The sequence below is a fragment of the Bos taurus genome, chromosome 7, assembly GCF_002263795.3.
Source record: "Bos taurus isolate L1 Dominette 01449 registration number 42190680 breed Hereford chromosome 7, ARS-UCD2.0, whole genome shotgun sequence".
Lineage (NCBI taxonomy): Eukaryota > Metazoa > Chordata > Mammalia > Artiodactyla > Bovidae > Bos > Bos taurus.
Genome location: NC_037334.1, coordinates 80,058,268 through 80,079,768, shown reverse-complemented (window position 1 = coordinate 80,079,768; position 21,501 = coordinate 80,058,268). Strand labels below are relative to the sequence as shown.

The 21,501-nt window shown below is 43.0% G+C and overlaps 1 protein-coding gene across 3 annotated transcripts in view; it reads right to left on the bottom strand.

Moving 5' to 3' along the window:
• The window catches only part of TENM2 (teneurin transmembrane protein 2), a 762,206-nt gene that overhangs the window by 222,553 nt on the left and 518,152 nt on the right, over window positions 1–21,501 (bottom strand). For all 3 annotated transcript variants that reach the window (XM_059888816.1, XM_059888817.1, XM_024995296.2), the window contains one exon: window positions 7,932–8,137. In XM_059888816.1, coding sequence (XP_059744799.1) covers window positions 7,932–8,137 — 206 coding nt within the window. The remainder of the gene's footprint in view (window positions 1–7,931; window positions 8,138–21,501) is intronic.

The following is a 21,501-nucleotide window of genomic DNA, read 5'->3' as shown; positions in this document are numbered from 1 at the left end:
TGGAGAGGGATAAACTGAGCTGGGAAAAAGCTAACACCACTCATCACCATCTATAAATTTGCCTTTAAAAAATGTCATTTAGGAGAATTCTGCTGATGAGGACAAACAGGAATGTTTGCTCAGCTCATTTGCTCTTGGTCTGTACATGCTTAATCTGCCGTATTTGCACTTATTTGGTATGATCATGGGGCAATATGTGGTCTCTTAAATAGTTCCTTTCTATTGTTCAATAAATGTGTGGATAGTTTTGCTTCCCACCCCACAGACACATCTTAGGGTAAAGCGCTGGGGCTGACAGCGTCTGCTTTTATCTTAGCATCATTTAATCCTCACGACTTCCTTCTAATAAACCCTTATACCTGGAGCTGGAAGTCCACCCCACACTTTCAAGTTGCCACTGGAAGTGACTGGACTCATGGCTCCATCAGTCTGAGTGATGAAATAGGCATTTTTGAGATTTGCTAAATAGGATTGTGAAGAAGGTGAAGTCCCAGTAGGGCTCCCCAGCAATAACTGCATCTTGTTGACTCCGGTTATCATGTACCTAATTTGCCGATTACTGACTTGTTCTCATGCAGGATTTTTACTTGGCTTGACATATTGGTAGCAATCAGTGATGAACTGTCAAGCAAACCTGCTCCCTGCCTTAACAACCCAAGAGTCTCACTTGCATCAATAGCTTCTGAGATCTCCTTTGATTCCCAGTACTGCTGCCAGGTCAGATGATGATGACGACTTTTAAGTCTCATAGGCTTCCTTTCTAAAACTGGGGTCAAGCAAACCCGACACGGTTGGTAGGATTTCAAATACTTGGCAAGATGGACTAGGCTACCTTACACACACTAGCCCCATAAGAACTTGAGCTGGTAGGTTGAGAGTGGCTTCGACTGACTCCTTTTTTTTTTTTTTTTCTCTTTGTGCCTAGGTATTTAAAAAAAAATGAAATTCAGGGTATGAAAATGCTGCATTTAAAAGAGAATATAATACCTATCTTTCAAATGGACAAATTAAACAATGATAACATTCAGTTTATACAGGAGTTAAAGTAAATAGAACGAACACACACTGCCGCTGGTGGTAGGAGAGTATAGTGTGTGCATGTGTGTGCGTGTGTGTGTGTGTGTGCATTTAGTTGTTCAGTTGTGTCCAACTCTTTGCAACCCCACATACTGTAGCCCACCAGGTTCTTCTGTCCTTGGGATTTTCCAGGCAAGAATACTGGGGTGGGTTGCCATTTCCTTCTCTAGGGGCATGGAGGGTAACTGGTATAAGCTTTCAGAAGGACAATTTGGCAATTCATATAAAATCCTTAAGAGTTGCTTTCAGGAAAAGAATTAAGGGTGCACACAAAGACTAACCTTGAGGACCGGTCTCCCAAAGTTTTACTGTAAGTCTTAAGGGCCTTTCATTGGGATATCTGGTGCCCCGCCACCCAGGAACACCAGAGGACTGTAATTCCTGCTCCACAGAAGTTAGGATCTGACTTGCTTTTGGTCCATAGGTGAAGGGCTTAAATGATATGTGACGCTTGCAAGCAGAAGACTTTAGGGATTAGTGCATAATTCACCCATCTTCTCTTTCCTTTGCAATAGAGTACTAGTCATGTTCCTGACAGTGGAAGCTCCACAGTTCCCTGTCCTTGAGTGAGACTGATACTGAGTCAAGCCCAATGTTACCTGAAATGAACACGTGAAGCAGGGTTTCCCACCTCAGCACTTTTGCCCTTTGGAGCTGGTTGTTGTGGAGGGTTCTCCTGTGTGTGTTTAGCAGCATCTCTAGCTGCCACTACCTGCTGGAGTAACCTCTTCTTAGAGCAAAACCAAAAATATCTCCAGACACTGCAAAATGTCTCTGGGCGGGGGCGGGGGCAGTGGGCAGAACTGGCCCAGGTCGAGAGCCACTGATATAAACAACAGATAGCCTCTGTGGTTTTAAACCATTCAAATTCTGAGTTTTTTTTTTTTTTTTTTTAACTGCAACTGATTTGCTTTATTATAGCAAAAACTCTGTATAAATATTTAGCAAAAGGGGACTGCTTCCAATTATGGGTGTTTTTACTTTCCTTTTGTTCTTCTGTGCTGTAGAAATTTTTTTGTAATGAAAACAATTTGTCCTTTGATAAGAAGAAAAAAATGAGCCAATTAATTTTACTTTAAAAACCTATATTTACACAATTACTTATTGATAGACAGTATTGGCTAGGGACACGCAGGATTTCTAAGTACGATGAGATACTTGTGTACCATATTTTTATATTGCATTTCTATTTACAAAGTGTTTTCTCATCTTACCTTTGTGGGGGGAGGTGTAACTACAGTAACATTGGGAGATGTAACAACAGCACCAGGTAGACAAGGAAACTGAGGCTCAGAGAGATTAACGTGCATGTCTGGGGACACCTGGTTAATACACAGCAGGGTCTTCATCCTCAGCTTTCTTGCTAATTCCAGTACTTTCTCCTCTATGCCACGCTGCCTCTGCATTTCTGTAGAAAGCCACTTTCAAAAAGTCAGCTGGGACAGACTCTGATTCTTTGGGAAATTTAAACAGGTAAGAAAGGATTCTCCTCTGTATTTAATATCCTTGGACAAGGATACTAAACCTTGTAGGCACTTGGTCAGAGCGCGATCCTCAATAAAATTTAAGCAGAGCCGTTTCGTGCAATGCAGCCGAGAGACTTTCACATTCCTCCCCCTCCCCACTTCTTTCTCTTTCTCTCTTTTCAGCTCAAATGAGTCACCTTGGCTAGTCTGCCAATCCCCATAGAACTTATGTTCCTTGATAGAATATGCCAATAGAAATGAGAAATTCTATAATGGTTTGAGATGTGAGTTAGTTGCCTATCCCTGCGTGGGGCTAAGCTCCGTCTCCTCCAGGAAATGTAACTCGTCAAATGGACATGAGTGCTCGTAATAACAGCGAATGAATGTGAAGATGCGTGGGGAATCGGTTTCCCCCCTCTTTCTTTTTTTTTTTTTAAAGAAGCGCCCCTGCATTGTAGCTGTCTCGTGCATTTCCAAGCATCTGCACCGCGGCTCGCTTACCTGACCCTCCAAGTCAAGCTCAACTCCCAGACTGGCAGCTGGACTGCAACCCTCGGTGCACATCAGCCCAGACCTATTCATTTCTCTTCTCGAGAAGTGGGATGGGGCTGTCCCTGGAGTGGAGCTATTTTGAAAGAACGATCACTAGAACAATCACCGGCTTGGCAGGAGATGGACAGCGTGGTGCAGCCACAAAAGGAGAGACACTGTCATGGAGGGTCTGAGTCCTGAATGTCAGAACAGCGGGGAACCCGGGTAGATCATGTTCCTGCCTGCTGTCCACTATCAGTCAGTTTCAGAGAGTTACCGACTTGACTTGCCATGATCGCTGGCTTTTCCATGATTCTGACTGCTCAGAGCATGCAAGCGGAGGGGGACAGCAGTGCTTCAGAACAAGGTCAAAAGGGGACATTTTCCCCCGCCAGTAAATCTCCTGGTGTCCAAAGGGCTAAGAGGAAAGTTATGCTCAGCTGTGCCCAGAGGCAAGTTCCTACTTACTTGAATAATGCTAACAAGCAGATTTCACTGCTGTCAATCTTTCATTATGCTACTGTAGAAACGGTGGCGTCTGAAGGTCAGGGAGACCCTCTAACACTTTGCATAACTTCCCAGACCGGCTCCCTGCTCCTGGCAGGAAGTTACAGAAATGCCTTGGGGACTCCTCTTAGCTGAATTCCTCTCTTTCTCTTAAGGGAATCTCTCTGAAGGACAGGTGTGATTTTTGTATTAGGAGTTTTGCTTGGTTGCATGCATGCTGCATGCTAAGTCGCTTCAGTCGTGTTCGACTCTGTGCGACCCTATGGACAGCAGCCCGACAGGCTCCTCCATCCACAGGGTTCTCCAGGCAAGAACACTGGAGTGGGTTTCCATTTCTTTCTCTTAGGGGCTATGCTAACTCAACTCTGGATAATCAGCACCTAGACCAATAGATGTTTTTCTGGATCGACGGATGGTGGAGGACTTATTGATTACCACTTTACATATTGGTCCCTATAGCACGGGCCGTATACGGTGTTAAAAACCTACACAGTCCTCCATGCTCAGAAAAGAAAGTCCTTTTAGTCCCTTATATCGATTATTTCAGGCTGTAAAGATGGGACTGCAAATAAATTTCATCTTGTGAGCCAACACTGGTCAATTGGTGGTGGCTGCCTCGAGGGCTCTCTTGGGGCATCTGTGCACGGAGTTTCGTGAGGAAAAAGTGCAGTCGTCGATTAGCAATGTCTGCTATAAGCTGAAGACAAAGAGATGGTGGCCCGCTTTGCATTTGCCAATGGGTTTAAAGCTTTACATTCTTCCACTGAATTTTCTGGATGAATACCTCTCCAACACATGTTTTAAAAAGCTAGCTTTGACTGGATATAAAGGGTGGTTAAGAGTGTTTTTCCCTCCACTGGTGTATTTTCCTAATGGACTTCCTTATATACTTTCTGGATTTGAAAGCAAGTGAGGCAGGAAACACTACTTGGGTTTCCTTAGGATACACAAATCTTACTGGAAAAGCAAACCAAACTAGATGAGGGTTAATGTATCCCAAGTGGGATGCTTAAGAAAATCTCTACCAGGAGGGATGAGAAGAAAAATAATGAAATCCATAATATAATCCAATCTCTTCATTTCTAATGCAGGGAATAATCTCACTTTTGCAGTGTCAAGCCACTTCCCAAGGAACTCAGTACAACAAGAACAGGGAAGCCATAGAAAAGTGTTTGCTGAATTTTGGTTAAAGTTACATCACTCTTGTCAAACACAGTGGGCTGTCTCCTAGGGATGCTTTAACAAATAACCCAAATCCCTGAACAAAAAGTACCCAACGATTAGTAAAGGTCTAGTCGGGATAAGCTAATTACATCAGGTAGGGAAGTAACCAATTTTTTTTTCTTTTTTTTGAGAAATAGTTTCCATAACATAAATTTCACCATTTACAGTTTGGCAATTTTTAGTATATTCACTGTGTTGTACAACTATCACTGCTATCTAATTTCAGAGCACTTACATAACCCAGAAAAGACAGCCCATAGCTATTAGCTGCTAAGTCTGCTAAGTCGCTTCAGTTGTGTCTGACTCTGTGTGACCCCATAGACAGCAGCCCCACGAGGCTCCCGTCCCCGGGATTCTCCAGGCAAGAACACTGGAGTGGGTTGCCATTTCCTTCTCCAATGCATGAAACTGAAAAGTGAAAGTGAAGTCGCTCAGTCATGTCTGACTCTTAGCGACCCCATGGACTGCAGCCTACCGGGCTCCTCCGTCCATGGGATTTTCCAGGCAAGACTACTAGAGTGGGTCCCCAGTGCTATTAGCAGTCAGTCCCAATTCCCTCCTCCCTCACCCTTGGCAATCACTAATCTCCTTTCTGTCGTGACCCCCATGGACTGTAGCCAACCAGGCTCCTCCGTCCATGGGGTTTTCCAGGCAAGAGTACTGGAGTGGGTTGCCATTTCCTTCTCCTTTTGTTTCTATAGATTTTCCAGACAACATAAATAGAGTCATATGGTGGTGATCAAAACCATCCCCAAGAAAGAGAAATGCAAGTATGCAAAAGTATAGTCTGGGGAGGCTTAACAAATAGCTGAGAAAAGAAGAGAAGTGAAAGAGAAAAGGAAAGATATACCCATTTAAATGCAGAGTTCCAAGAAGAGCAAGAAGTGATAAGAAAGACTTGTTAAGTGAACAGTGCAAAGAAATAAGGAAAATAATAGAATGAGAAAGACTAGAGATCTCTTTAAGAAAATTAGAGAAACCAAGGGAAAATTTCATGCAAAGATGGGCACAATAAAGGACAGAAATGGTATCGACCTAACAGCAGAATATATTAAGAGGTAGCAAGAATACACAGAACTGTACAAAAAAGCTCTTAATGATTCAGATAACCACAATGGTGTGGTCACTCACCTGGAGTGTGAAGTCTAGTGGGCTTTAGGAAGCATCACTATGAACAAAGCTAGTGGAGGTGATGGAATTTCAGCTGAGCTATTTCAAATCCTAAAAGATGAAGCTGTGAAAGTGCTGTACTCTACTGAGCAAGTTTGGAAAACTCAGCAGTGGCCTGAGGACTAGAAAAGGTTAGTTTCCATTTCAATCTTAAAGGACAGTGCCAGAGAATATTTAAATACTGCACAACTGTGCTCATTTCACATGCTAGCAAGATAGGGCTCAAAATCCTTCAAGCTAGGCTTCAATAGTATGTAAACCAAGAACTTCCAGATGTACAAGCTGGATTTAGAAAAGGCAGAAGAACCAGAGATCAAACTGCCAACATCTGTTGGATCACAGAAAAAGTAGGAGAATTCCAGAAAAACATCTACTTCTGCTTCACTGACTCATAGTCAATGACTGTGTGGATCACGGCAAACTGTAGAAAATTCTTAAAGAGGTGGCAAGAACAGACCACCTTACTTGCCTCCTGAGAAACTTGTATGCAGGTCAAGAAGTAACAGGTAGAACCGGACATGGAACAACGGGCTGGTTCAAAACTGTGAAAGGAGTACGTCAAGGCTGTATATTGCCACCCTGCTTATTTAATTTATATGCAGAGTACCTCATATGTACTGGGCTGGATGAAGCACAAGCTGGAATCAAGATTGCGGGGAGAAATATCAATAACCTCAGATATGGAGATGACACCACCCTAGTGGCAGAAAGTAAAGAGGAACTAAAAGAGCCTCTTGATGAAGGTGAAAGAGGAGAGTGAAAACGCTAGCCTAAAACTCAACATTCAAAAAACGAAGATCATGGCATCCGGTCCCATCACCTCATGGCAAATAGATGGGGAAACAATGAAAACAACGACAGACTTTATTTTCTTGGTCTCCAAAATCACTGCAGATGGTGACTGCAGCCATGAAATTAAAAGACGGTTGCTCCTTGGAAGAAAAGCTATGACAAACCTAGACAATATATTAAAAAACACAGACATCACTTTGCCTACAAAAGTCCATCTAGTTAAAGCTATGGTTTTTCCAGTATTCATGTATGGATGTGAGAGTTGGACCATAAAGAAGGCTGAGCACCGAAAAATTGATGCCTTCGAACTGCAGCGCTAAAGAATACTCTTGAGAGTCCCTTTGACTGCAAGGAGATCAAGCCAGTCAATTCTAAAGGAAATCAACTCTGAATACTCATCGGAAGGACTGATGCTGAAGCTCCAATACTTTGCCCACGTGATGCAAAGAGCCAGATCATTGGAAAAGACCCTGATGCTGGCTACGATTGAGGGCAGGAGGAAAAGGGGATGACAGAAGATGAGATGGTTGGATGGTATCACTGACTCAATGGACATGAGTTTGGGCAGACTCTGGGAGATAGCAGACAGGGAAGCCTGAAGTCCTATAGTCCATGGGGTAGCAAAGAGTCAGACACGACTAAACAACTGAACAACAAATATGCTGTGTAACCTTTTGTATCTGGCTTCTTTCACTTAACAAAATATTTTCAAGATTCATCCATGTAAGAATATTTCATTCTTATTTAAAAAAATTTCATCCCCTTTTATGTTTTAATCATACCCCATGGTATGGAGAGATTACATTTTGTTTCTCCATTCACCGATTGATAGACATTTGGATTGTTTCCACTTATGAGCTATTATGAATAAATGCTGCTATGAACATTTATGTATATTTTTAAATGAGAAAGTTTTAGTTCTCTGTAGGAATATATCTAGTAATGGAATTACTAGGTCATACTGTAATTCTTTAACTTTTTGAAGGACTATTGAATTCCTTCCACAGTGGCTCTATATTTTACATTCCCACAAATCATGTATGAGGGTTCCAATTTTTCCACATCTCCACCAATACTTGTTATTGTCCATCCTTTCGTTATAGCTGCCTCAGTGGGTGCTCAGTGGTATTTTTTAAACTCATGGTGTATCAAGCATGGTCCTACCTGGGCATGAGACGGTGGAAGTCCTCTTCTTATGTAAACACCAAAGAGAGCGTCCTTCCCAAGGGAGATGTTGAACTTTAAGAACTGTGGTTGACTGATGTGAATCTGCGATCTCCAAAACACGCCTGGTGGGACTTCTTGGGTCACGCGCCGACCAACTTCTGCTTCACCACTGTCTATGCTGCTGTTCTTCAAGGACCAGGGCACTGGAAAATAGGAATTGACATCAAGTCGGTGACATGCGTACCCATTATTTGGCTCTACATTTCCAACTGATTACATGCTAGGATTTAAATATATATATATATATATATATATATAAAGATGAAATTCATGGCAAGTTTCTCTTCAGGTCACAGCTTAAAACATTTAGATTTTGGGGACTTCCCTGGTCACCTGGTGGTTAAGAATCTGCCTGCCAATGCAAGGGACACGGATTTGATCCCTGGTCCAGGAGGATCCCGCTCACTGTGGAGCCCTGAGCCTGTGAGCCACAACTACTGAGCCCACGTGCTGCAACCACTGAAGCCTGCGGCCCCCGAACCTGTTTTCTGCAGCAAGAGAAGCCACCGCGATGTAAAGCCCGAGCACCACAGAGAGTAGCCCCTGCTCAAGATGACCACAGAAAGCCTGCGCACGACAACAAAGAACAGGGCAGACGAAAACCAAAACAAACCATCTCGGTTTTAAATAAGAAACACAGAAACGCGTACCCCAGGGCATCCGAAACATCGGCACAATGCTTCCTGAACTTCTGTGACTGCTCGTTACTGATCAACTATCCTAAGAGTTACAGTCTGACAAGTACATGTAAAGCTTCCAGCACCCCAAATGTGACTGGGATGTTAAATCATCAGCAGGAGAGCGGAGAGTGATGTTAATTTGGCATGAAATGTAATTCGTGCAGCCTTTAATTATTCTTTCCAGCCACAAACAAGTCCAATATACTCTGACATTCTCATAAATTAAAAAAGAAAAAAAAAGAGACCTCGGTGAATAAAAATCAGTCCAAAGTAAATAAAATAACTGAACAGAAAATGCTGGCTTGCCCTCAGGCTGACCCAATACTGCCGCTAGCAGCTTCCCTGGTGGCTCAGAAGGTAAAGTGTCTGCCTGCAATGTGGGAGACCTGGGTTCGATCCCTGGGTCAGGAAGATCCCCTGGAGAAGGAAATGGCAACCCACTTCAGTATGCTTGCCTGGAAAATTCCATGGATGGAGGAGGCTGGTAGGCTACTGTCCATGGTGTCACAAAGAGTCAGACATGACTGAGTGAGTTCACTTCTTCACTTCTTCCCTGCTCGAGGGAGGGACTTAAGAATCATGTGGAAACCACACCCCTCACATGTTGACACTGGTACATCTCTGTTGCATTATTTGAAATCACCTACATAGAAACCATTGGTTGCACATACTCAGCATCCTTCAGAACTTTAGTAATAGGAGTTCCAGAAAATCCCACTTTAAAAGAGGATTTCTTAATAACAATGAACCAGACAGGGTCACCTGCACTTCAGAGGGTGGTTTGCTTTACAAATATAGAATTAAGAAAAAGCTGGGAGTTACTAGTAGTTGCCTAAGAAGAGCAAGTTAATTAATTTCCCAGAGCCTCATTAATCTCCTCTCTAAAATGGGAATAAAACCTTGTTGGAAGCTGGTTTCAGATAGGCCATTTGTGATTCCTTCAAATGGATTCTAAACTTGAAATATAAAAGCACACTATCTTCTTAAGATCTTCTAAACCAGCTGAAATCAAATACAGAAAGAATTGAAGACATTTTGGGTTTTGAGGGTCTTTTCATTTTTTGATTGATCACTTTGGTGGCCTTGTGGATCTGAAAACTTCAGCCTGAAAGGCAAAGCAGAGGAAGCAGGCTCCCTCCTGCATTCTGTAATGCATGGACTCCTCTGAATATATTCATCTGTACTTGGCCGCAATCCATTGCCAAAGGTTTGGATGGTCAGGAGGGATCATGCAGTTGCAAAAGACTGGCCTGAAGGGTTAGTGACTTAGCCACCCCGCTCTGTTACTATCTGGCCACTGCAGTCAAGACAAGACTCGTAAATGACTCATAAATGACAGCTTCGCCATCTGGAAAATGGAGAGGTGACATTCTTGGATCCTGAAGGTTTTCTATATCTAAATTATAAAAGAGAAACCGCAGAGTGACTTGAGGGTGTAAAGTTATTTTTTTTCCCCTTTCTAATAGTTCAATAGCGGGGCAAATACAAAGTAAACAGGGGCTTCAAATCAAGTAGGAGACACCTTGGTTTGGCCCTTAAGAGGACACTCTTGACCTTTAGAATAGGGAATGGGCTTCCACAGGAAGTTGGGAAGCTTCCATCACAAAACACTGTTAGGAAGAAAAGAAACTAGTGAGTCCTGTGGTCAGCTCTTTAGATGGGGACTCGATGATGCGTTCCCCAAACATTTTCATGTGGCCTCAGAGACTGTGGAGTTGGAGGGTCCCTGTATCACATGTAAGAGCAGAGACTCTGGACTGAGACCACCTTGGCTCAAATCCCAGCTTTGCCACTTGCTAGGGGCATCCTTCTCTGGGCCTCAGTTCCCTCACCTGCACAATTGGGACATTATTATTATTTATTTCATAGGGTTGTTAAAAGAATTTAATGACTTAATCTATGCTCTTAGAGGACTTTTTGGCAAGAAACAAGCACTAAATAAAAACTATCTAAGACTCAATAGTGGAGAAGGAAATGGCAACTCACTCCAGTATTCTTGCTGGAAAACCCCATGGACTGTATGTAGCCTATCAGGTCCTCTGTCCACAGGGTCGCAGGAGTTGGACATGATTTAGCAACCAAACTACCACCACCACCAAGACTCAACAGAGGGGTGTTTATTTTGCTGACGTAATGACATACCCAGGGGGAATCACTTTTTATCACCACTTGATCAGAAGCTCTGATGAATATAAATTAGAAATACATTTGTACTTAAAAAATGCTGCTTTTGATGGGCTTCCGTTCTCCCCAGTTAAGACCTTTTGGAAGAAGGGATACAATAAAAAGGATGCAGTAAGGAAGTAATACAGGAAAAAAAAAAAACAAAAAACCTTTGGGGAAGAACAGTTTACAAACCTCTTATAAAGACCACATGTAAGCCTAGCAATCATTCATAGTTTGCAACAAGTTAAAGAAACGCATTAAAAATGAAAGCATTTTAAAGAAGTTATTCATCTTTACACTTAATAAAATGAACTTTCCCTCATGTCTGTTGGGCTTTCAGGGGTTGCTGGGTTAATGACAGGATATGAAAAGGAAGCTGGAAATAGGCACCCACGAGCCTGCTAATCTGATGCTGAAACTTAAACAGATTTTGATAATATCAAACCAAGTAAGGATGCCAGAGATGGCAAAGGGAGCTGGTTTCCAAAGAGTGGCTGTGAGGGAGAAATTCCTGCAAGGAGCCTCAGGGGTTTGGTTCAGGGCTGAAAGCAGTGGGGTCCCCCTTCTTTCATGAGACCCTGACTTCAGGACACTGATGTCAGCAACAGCTGCTCCCGCCAGTGGTGACAGGCTGCTTTCTCGGTAGTCACACTCCCCCCCTTGTTCTAGATGCTCGCTCCCCATGCCCTATCCACTAAAGGAGGCAGTGTACCTGGTGCTAAAGGTTTTGCAGTCAGACAGAACTGGGTTCAAATCCTGGCTCCGGTTCTTGCTTGCTGTGTGACCTCCACCAATCTGCTTAACCTCTCTGGGCCTTCACTGTCTTTTTGTTAAGATGGGAATGATAATAGTAACTATCTCATAGGGTGAGAGTAACAAATCAAAGTACACAAAGTAGGTGCTGAGCAGACTAATAATAAAATAAACGCTCAGATCAGATCAGTTGCTCAGTCGTGTCCGACTCTTTGCGACCCCATGAATCGCACCACGCCAGGCCTCCCTGTCCATCACCAACTCCCGGAGTTCACTCAGACTCACGTCCATCGAGTCAGTGATGCCATCCAGCCATGTCATCCTCTGTCGTCCCCTTCTCCTCCTGCCCCCAATCCCTCCCAGCATCAGAGTCTTTTCCAATGAGTCAACTCTTCGCATGAGGTGGCCAAAGTACTGGAGTTTCAGCTTTAGCATCATTCCAAATGCTAGTTACATTAATTAAATAAAAGAATGGAAAACTATAATGGAACTATAAGGGAAAGCATCTGTCTTTCTTTTCAGAGTACAGAAGTTCCAAAAGGAAACAACGTGTATATATGTGACATGCACGTATATATTTATATATTATGCACATATCTATCTACCTACCTATTCATCTATCCATCAAGAGAGAAGGGAGAGTCTAACTCTCTCTTAAGAGAACGATGGGAACAAGTTTAAAATTGGGAGTCAGGCTCTGTTTCCATTACTGACTTTTGGTGGGACCTTCCAGGAGCCAGTGTGGTTATCTTTCTGATTAGATTATTGAAAAACCTGCTTTCTTGAGTTAACACTGAAATAAAGATCCTGTCAGCTTTACCTTCACACTGAAGCTCTTTTGTCCTTTACCCCCCGCCTCCCACCAGATAAACAGGTTCCTTCTCTGTCTCCGTAGCATTTACACTTAGCTCTACTGCAGCACTGTTATTAGGGACTATGTTGATTTTGTTCGCCTTCCTAGTTGTCATTCAGTCTCTAAGTTGTGTCCAACTCTTTGTGACCCCAGGGACTTCAGCTTGCCAGGCTTCCCTGTCCTTCACTATCTCCTGGAGCTATCTTGAGCACTACCTTGCCCAAACTCATGTCCATTGAGTTGGTGATGCTACCCAACCATCTCATCCTCCATCACCCCCTTCTCCTTCTGCCTTCAATTTTTCCCAGCATCAGCATCTTTTCTAGTGAGTTGGCTCTTCACATGATGTGACCAAAGCACTGTAGCCTCAGCTTCAGCATCAGTCCTTCCAATGAATATTCAGGGTTGATTTCCTCTAGGGTGGGCTGGTTTGATCTCTTTGTTGTCCAAGGGTCTCTCAAGAGTACTCTTAGCACCACAATTCAAAAACACCGATTCTTCAGTGCTAAACCTTTTCTATGGTCCAACTCTCACGTCTATACATGACTACTGGAAAAACCACAGCTTTGACTAGATGGACCTTTGTCGGCAAAGTGATGACTCTGCTTTTTAATGCGCTGTCTAGGTTGGCCTTCCTAAGTCTCCCTTATTAGACACTGTGCTCTCTGAGGTCAGGCAGAGCCGCAAATTCATCTCTGGGTTCTCGGCGGCTTGCACTTGGCAAGTCACGGGTAATCTATAAATGCCTGTTGAACTGAATCAAGTTTTATCTGCCCATCTGATTGGGTATTTTAACTTAATCCTTATGAATACTGAGTGAAATGAGAGCTTTCAGGAAGATTTACTTTGAAAGGTTGCATGGAAACTGATTTTTTTTTTTTAATAAAACTCTCTTTTCAAATCTCCACAGGGAGATTTATTTAAACAAAACAAAAGTATCTAAACAAAATTTCTTTATGAATTCTTTTGAAAAATCATGAGTCAGCTTTTAATTTATCTTTTATATAAAATCTTATAAACAAAACAATGAGCCAGGGCAGCTGGAGTCTAGTGGGTAAGTTCTTAGATTAACAACCCAAAGTTGAGAGTCCTTATCCTGATGCTTTATGACTCTGAACCATTTGTGGAAGGAACAGGGGTGTAAAGGAATTATTTTGTTGACCTCCCCTCCTTGCTATTAAGAAGGTGGCTAGTTTTAGGCGGGTTAGCTCTCAGGTCTCATTGTTCTTGTTTACATAAGAGTGGTATGACCCCCAAATATCTTAAGATGCATTCCACCCTAGCCTGCTGTGGTCTACAGAGTGAGCTAGGAGGGCTGTCTCCTGTTTTGTGCTACAAAGGCGCATGTGTGGTGTCTGCAGGGGAAGGGTTATCAGAAAGTGAAGGTTACATCCCTTTTAACAAACTAGTGATTGCTTTCAAAGTAAGCTTCCCAGATGCAAAACTGAAGTATGCTTTTGCAAACAGGGGTTTTCACTTTTTCCCCATCAGATCAGTTCAGTTGCTCAGTCGTGTCCAACTCTTTGTGACCCCATGGACTGTAGCATGCCAGGCTTCCCTGTCCATCACCAACTCCCAGAGCTTACTCAAACTCATGTCGACTGAGTTGGTGATGCCATCCAACCATCTCATCCTCTGTTGTCCCCTTCTCCTCCTGTCTTCAATCTTTCCCAGCATCAGGGTCTTTTCCAATGAATCAGTTCTTCGCATCAGGTGACCAAAGTATATGAGTTTGAGCTTCAGCATCAGTCCTTCCAATGAATATTTAAGACTGATCTCCTTTAGGATGGACTGGTTGGATCTCCCTGCAGTCCAAGGGACTCTCAACCTGGAGAGGGTGTGGAGAAAAGGGAACCCTCTTACACTGTTGGTGGGAATGCAAACTAGTACAGCCACTATGGAGAACAGTGTGGAGATTCCTTAAAAAACTGGAAATAGAACTGCCTTATGACCCAGCAATCCCACTGCTGGGCATACACACTGAGGAAACCAGAAGGGAAAGAGACACGTGTACCCCAATGTTCATCGCAGCACTGTTTATAATAGCCAAGACATGGAAGCAACCTGGATGTCCATCAGCAGATGAATGGATAAGAAGGCTGTGGTACATATACACAATGGAGTATTACTCAGCCATTAAAAAGAGTACATTGTCTTCAACACCACAGTTCCAAAGCATCAATTCTTCGATGCTCAGCTTTCTTTATAGTCCAACTCTGACATCCATACATGACTACTGGAAAAATCATAGCTTTGACTAGATGGACCTTTGTTGGCAAAGTAGTGTCTCTGCTTTTTAATATGCTGTCTAGGTTGGATAGCTCAGTTGGTAAAGAATCTGCCTGCAATGTGGGAGACCCAGTTCGATTCCTGGGTTGGGAAGATCCCCTGCAAAAGGGATAGGCTACCCACTCCAGTATTCTTGGGCTTTTCTTACGGCTCAGCTGGTAAAGAATCCGCCTGGAACACAGGAGACCTGGGTTGGGAAGATTCCCTGGAGAAGGGAAAGGCTACCCACTCTAGTATTCTGGCCTGGAGAATTCCATGATGAGTTCATGGGGTTGCAAAGAGTCAGACACGACGGAGCAACTTTCGCTTTCACTTTCTAGGTTGGTCATAACTTTTCTTTCAAGGAGGAAGCGTTTTTTAATTTCATGGCTGTAGTCACCATCTGCAGTGACTTTGGAGCCCCCCAAAATAAAGTCTGTCACTGTTTCCATTGTTTCCTCATCTATTTGCCATGAAGTGATGGGACCAGATGCCACAATCTTAGTTTTAATATATATATATATTTCCATATATATATATATTTCCATATATATATATTTCCATATATATATATTTCCATATATATATATTTCCATATATATATATATTTCCATATATATATATTTCCATATATATATATTTCCATATATATATAATATATTGCTGCTAAGTCACGTCAGTCATGTCCGACTCTGTGCGACCCCATAGACAGCACCCAACAGGCTCCTCCGTCCCTGGGATTCTCCAGGCAAGAATACTGGAGTGGGTTGCCATTTCCTTCTCCTATATATATATGTGTGTGTGTGTGTGTGTGTGTGTGTGTGTGTATATATATATTTTTTGTTGTTGTTTAGTTGCTCACTCATGTCCGACTCTTTGTGACCCCATGGAGTGTAGCCCGCCAGTCCCCTCTGCCCATGGGATTTTCCAGGCAAGAATACTGGAGTGGGGTGCCATTTCCTTCTCCAGGGGCTCTTTCCAACCCATGGATCACACCCAGGTCTTCTGAGTGTCTTCTGCATTGCAGGCATATTCTTTTACCACTGAGCCATTGGGGGAAGTCCAAATTTTTCATTTCGAAATAATTTCAGATTTATAGAAAAATTTCAAAAGTTGGTACAAAGATCCCTGCATCTCCTTCACCCAGACTCCAAAAATATTACATACACTCATGCTTTCTCTATATATAAATGTTTTTTTTTTTAACTGAAACATTCAGAATTAAGTTGTAAACAGGTTACTCCTCTAAATATCTCCATGTGTTTCTCTTAAAAACAAGGGCATTCTTTTTCAGAACCACAGTGCAGTTATCAAAAATAGAAAAATAACAATGATACAACTAAACACATATATTTATAGATCTTATTCAAATTTGCCAATTGTTACACCAATAGTCTTTATAACTAACGGAAAAAAAAAGACTCTACATACTTAAAAGAGTCTTTAAAATGAATGCGCATAACTTGGGTAATTTTAAAAATAATAAAAAGGAGGAAAAATACACCAATATTGCCACTGAAGAGATAAAAAGGAAAGATGGTTTTTGTAAACTACTATTGCTGATGTGAGGAACCATTCCAGTGACTCCATCCCTGAGGGTCAAATCCCTGGGCGGCTGTCTGGAAAGTCTGTGCTAGCCTCTGAGGTCAAAGGGGCCAGCAGCCCGAACCAGGCTCCTAGTCCCACAGACAAGGATCTGAACCTGGGCTCCTGGAGCCGTGCCAGCTGTTCCAGGATCAGAAGTATGGTTAATCCCTAAGAGGATGCCACTGAGAGACACTCAACAAGGAAACAACATAATTACATTTCCAGCTTTACCACCAGAGAAACGGTGGCTCAGATGGTAAACACGCTGCCTGCAATGCTGGACACTTGGGTTTGATCACTGGGTCAGAAAAATCCCCTGGAGAATGAAATGGCAACCCACTCCAATGTTCTTGCCTAGAGAATCCCATGGACAGAGGAGCCTGGCAGGCTACAGTCCATGGGATTGCAAAGTCGCACACTACTGAGCAAGGAACACTTTCTTTACCTCCAAGATGGGTGTCCACATACTGAGAAGCTCTAAGATATCAGGGGGCAATGTTACGTGTGGAGCTGGTCAGCCCTGGGTTTGAATCCCAGCTTTGACAGCTACTAGCTGCATGCCTTTGGGCTGATCCTGCCCCTTCTCCAAGTCTGTCTACTCATGTGGGGTTGTATAATGGGGTTGCTTCTAAGGATTTATCAGAGTAACATAGGTAGGACCTGGCTTTTAGGCGCTTCTATATCTTTCTATCTGTTGCACTACCTTCGAACATCTGTAAATATTTATCACAGATCTGGAGGATAAATGTGTAGTGGTCTAATTTATGATATCAGCTGCATAGTGTAGGCACTATTTTTTTTTAAACTGGTGTATAGTTTCCAGTAGTTGTATACAGATGTGAGAGTTGGAACCATAAGGAAGGCTGAGCACCGAAGAATTGATGTTTTTGAATTGTGGTGCTAGAGAAGATTCTTGAGAGTCCTGTGGACTGCAAGGAGATCCAACCAGTCAATCTTAAAGGAGATCAACCCTGAGTATTCATTGGAAGGAATGATGCTGAAGCTCCAATATTTTGGCCACCTGATGAAAAAGCTGACTCACTGGAAAAGACCCTGATGCTGGGAAGAATTGAGGGCAAGAGGATTATGGGGCTACAGAGGATGAGATGGCTGGATGCTATCACTGACTCAATGGACCTGAGTTTGAACAAACTCTGGGAGATGGCAGACAGGAAAGCCTGGCATGCTATAGTCCATGGGGTCACAAAGAGTCATACATGACTTAGCGACTGAACAACAACACTAGTTGCTTTACAATGTTGTACAATGAAGTGAATCAGTTATATGTATACATATATCCCCTTCCTCTGGCCCACCGCCAACCTGCTCCATTCCACCCCTCTCGGTCATCACAGAGCACAGAGCCCAGCTCCCCGTGCTATTCAGCAGCTTCCCACCAGCTATTTTATGCACGGCTGTATATATATGTCAATGCTCCTCTCTCAGTTCATCCCACCCTCTCTTTCCCCTGCTGTGTCCACAAGCCTATTCTTAGTATCTGCATGTCCATTTCTGCTCTGCAAATAGGTTCATCTGTACCATTTTTCTAGATTCCACATTTATGCATTAATATATGATATTGGTTTTTCTCTTTCTGACTGGCTTCACTTTGTATGACAGACTTTAGACCCATTCACACCTCTGAAAATGACCCAATTTCACTCCTTTTTATGGCTGAATAATATCCCATTGTATATATGCACCACATCGACAGAGGGCCTAGGGCTGGGACTGGGCCATAATGAGACAGGCACTTTTCAGAGCAGCTGAAATCAATATACAATGAGTGGTCAATATGTCTGCAGACCTGGGGGGAACTTATGGCATAAATTAAAGTGGTATGGTCGGAGAAAGCAAAGTCTATTCATCCCAAACTACAGGTGTTGGTGGAGACTCTAGCTGCTTAGGTGGACAACTGAAAAGCGGTTGTATATTTATTTAACAATGATTCTTGAAGGTACCAAGCAATGTCAGGTGGGTCATTCACTCATGTATTCATGCAACAACTATCTATCAGGCATCAACTGCAGCACTAGGTAATCTCTGGTCAACATTAAAGTTGGGGTGTCTGTCATTCCCGTTATCTAGGCAGCCTGAAATCAGGGTCCCATGGAGAGCATCAAGCACAGGGGAATTTAACACCATTCTGTAATCATTCTGTGAGAGTCCACCACCATCCTTGGGCTCTTGGTAATGACCGAGGGTGGGGTCCTGGCAAACACCATGGAGTCCAGCCTGCGACTGCCAGAGCTGCAGCTTCCATGGCCAGCTTTTCTTCCTATCTATGAGCTGCCCAGTGAAAAGTGGAGATGACGATCATTTTGCCCTATGAAGCAGATGCTTAAGACACATTGGTTCTGGCTGGTTCACCTCCAGCTTAAAGATGAGATTTCTGGGATTTTAGAGGCAACACTCTAATGATCAATTTCACAGGATAGTCTACTTCTATAACTTCCACGGAAGATTGCTCATAGAAATGTGAAGCGACTGCCTATTTCAGACACATGTACCTAAAATTCCAGCCAGTTAAATAAGACTGATGTTGAGCAAAATGACAGCCATCCGTAGCCCCATTAGAAGCTAATAATTTCAGAAAATGTTGCCATAATTCATTTATGGATACAGCGAGACTATTCCCCAAACAAGTGATAAAGGGAATGGACTCATAGTCATACCAGGAAAATGAAGCCTCATATTAATACTTCCCAAACTTGAACTGAACTCTGGAGGCACCTTCGCATAAATCTGCCTTGCAGATTATTCTGCCTCACATATTTTTATCTATCGCAAATAAAGTGGAATTCAGAATATTGCTTCAGTCATTACACCTCGTTTCCATTTATTTGGGAAGCAGGACAACCATCTGGGGGTTCTGTTTAACCAAGAGATAGGTGAAAAGATCCACCTAAGGACATTAGATTCACCAGCTTGTCTAAGTCAGCAGCAGCCTGGAAGCCTGCCCGCTGCTCTTGGCTGGCTAATCCTTGGGAATAGACTTCCATCCCGAGCGTCCACTACTCCCATGATAGTTTTCAGAACATCACATAGCAACAGTGATTTTTATAAAATCCTTCAGCATGAGGAACTACATGTGGCTTTTACATCTTTTGAAACCTCAATCTTAGACAAAAATGGCCAACTCTCTGCCACTCAGGGTGTTAACAGATATTTATCCATCTAATTGTTCAGGTGAATATGCTTCTGTATTAATTTGTAGTTCAGTTCATTAGTATTACTTATAGCGGCTAAATTTGACGGATTGGTTACAACTCACCATGGAATCTCCCAGTTCCTTTATGTTTTTTTTTTTTTTTTAAAGACCAGAGGACCACAGAAGTAACGTGACTTGCTTAGGGTCACACAGGTCTTAAGTGCTGGCTGGAGCTTGGATCAGAAACCATGTCTGACCGATTCTGCAACCCACATATGTAACCACTATGCTGACTGCATTTGGGACCCTGGGCTAAGTATAAGAGATACAAAAACACATGTATCAAGCAGAGATCAAGCTTTGGGTGTGCAGGTCTCTCTGAAAGAGAAACATGCCAGTGAAATTTCAGGGCAAATGCAGCAGGGAGGGAAACTGGATCTCATTATTAATGCCTATGTCAAGGCATGATGGGCTTCCCCGGTGGTGCTGGTGGTGAAGAACCCACCTGCCAATGCAGGAGACACAAAAGATGATGGTTCCATCCCTGGGTTGGGAAAAATCTCCTGGAGAAGGGTATGGCAACCCACTTCAGTATTCTTGCCTGGAGAATCCTATGGACAGAGGAGCCTGGCGGGCTGAACAGAGGAGCCAGGCAGGTTAGAGTCCATGGGGTCACAGAGAGTCAGACATGACTGAAGTGACTTAGCACACATGCATGCATGATGGTGCTATGTACAACAGGGAGTATGCAACTCAGAACACGGTGCAGGTGGCAGTCAGAAGCTGACATCCAGCAGTTAGATGCACTAAGAGGTACCCTTCTGTAACAATGGTAGAATGGCCTGGCCTCCAAAATGAAGGGAGTTGCTGCATTGCTATGTAGGCTATGGGTGTTGTATCTGCCAGCAGATGTGCAGTACGGTAATGACTGGCTCAAACATAATGACCCCTTGCCCTTCTGGGAACTTCACCGACTTTGAAAAAGCTCCATGTAGGGAAGTGATCATTTTGGAACCCTGGGCTGTGTTCATTGAGAGGCTGACGAGAGCCAGAGGAAGAATTAGCAACCTCCCTGCTAATCTGGCTCCTAGTACCATACATTAAGCCAACTAGTAAAAATCATTATGAAGTTTTTGCTGAAAGGGCAAGTGTAGAAAAACATGTTTCTAAACAGAATAACAGTCTTTGCCATTTTTTTCCAACTTGCATACCATCTGGAAATTCTGATTTTTTTTTTTCAAAGGGTAGGAAAGAAATGTGCTCCAGGCACAAATAAATGTTTACAGCTGAGTTATAAACCGAGAATGGTGGGGCTTAAAACAGACAGGCTGGCAGTGATGGAACTCAAGCTGCAGTGAGACAAATAACGTGATGAGGAGCTGGCCAGCTTGTTTTTGCACATTGGCCCTTCGGAACGGGAAGTCCTGCTTCCTACTGACCTCATCAAGCATCTAGTTAAGAAGAAGTCCTCATTACAGTTTGCCCCAATTCTTAGAAGATAAAGAAGAAAGATAAAGTGGCAGGATTGTCTACCTTGACATTCTGAAGGCAGCCTTTGCCTTTGGGAAGTACAGCACCTCATAAGAAGTTGGCAGTCCGTGGAGGCTTGTTAAACGGACTGACTGCGAGACATGATGATGATGTCAGGAACAACAACAAATATTCATGGATCTCTTATTAGTGTCTGACATCCTATACCGTGTTGTATAAGTGACATCTCATTTATGCTGGACAGCAAGCTTATGAGGGGGTACCATTCTACAGATGATGACCCAAGAGGCCGAGGGAGGGCAAATGACCTGTTTACATTCACACAGCTGCTAAGTGATGGAGCTGGTGTTTGTATCCCATGAGACCAACCCCAGAGCCCTATATTACAGAGCATTTGTCAATGCAAAGTCACCAAGATTATATTAAACCCAACTCTCAGTCAAGAAGGAAAAATTGATATATTGGTGTTTGGTCTTTCTCCCTAGTCTTTTATAGTTTTTAGTTACAGACAAGTCCAAGGAAAGTAGAAATGGGTTTGTACACAATCAAGAGCAGTCA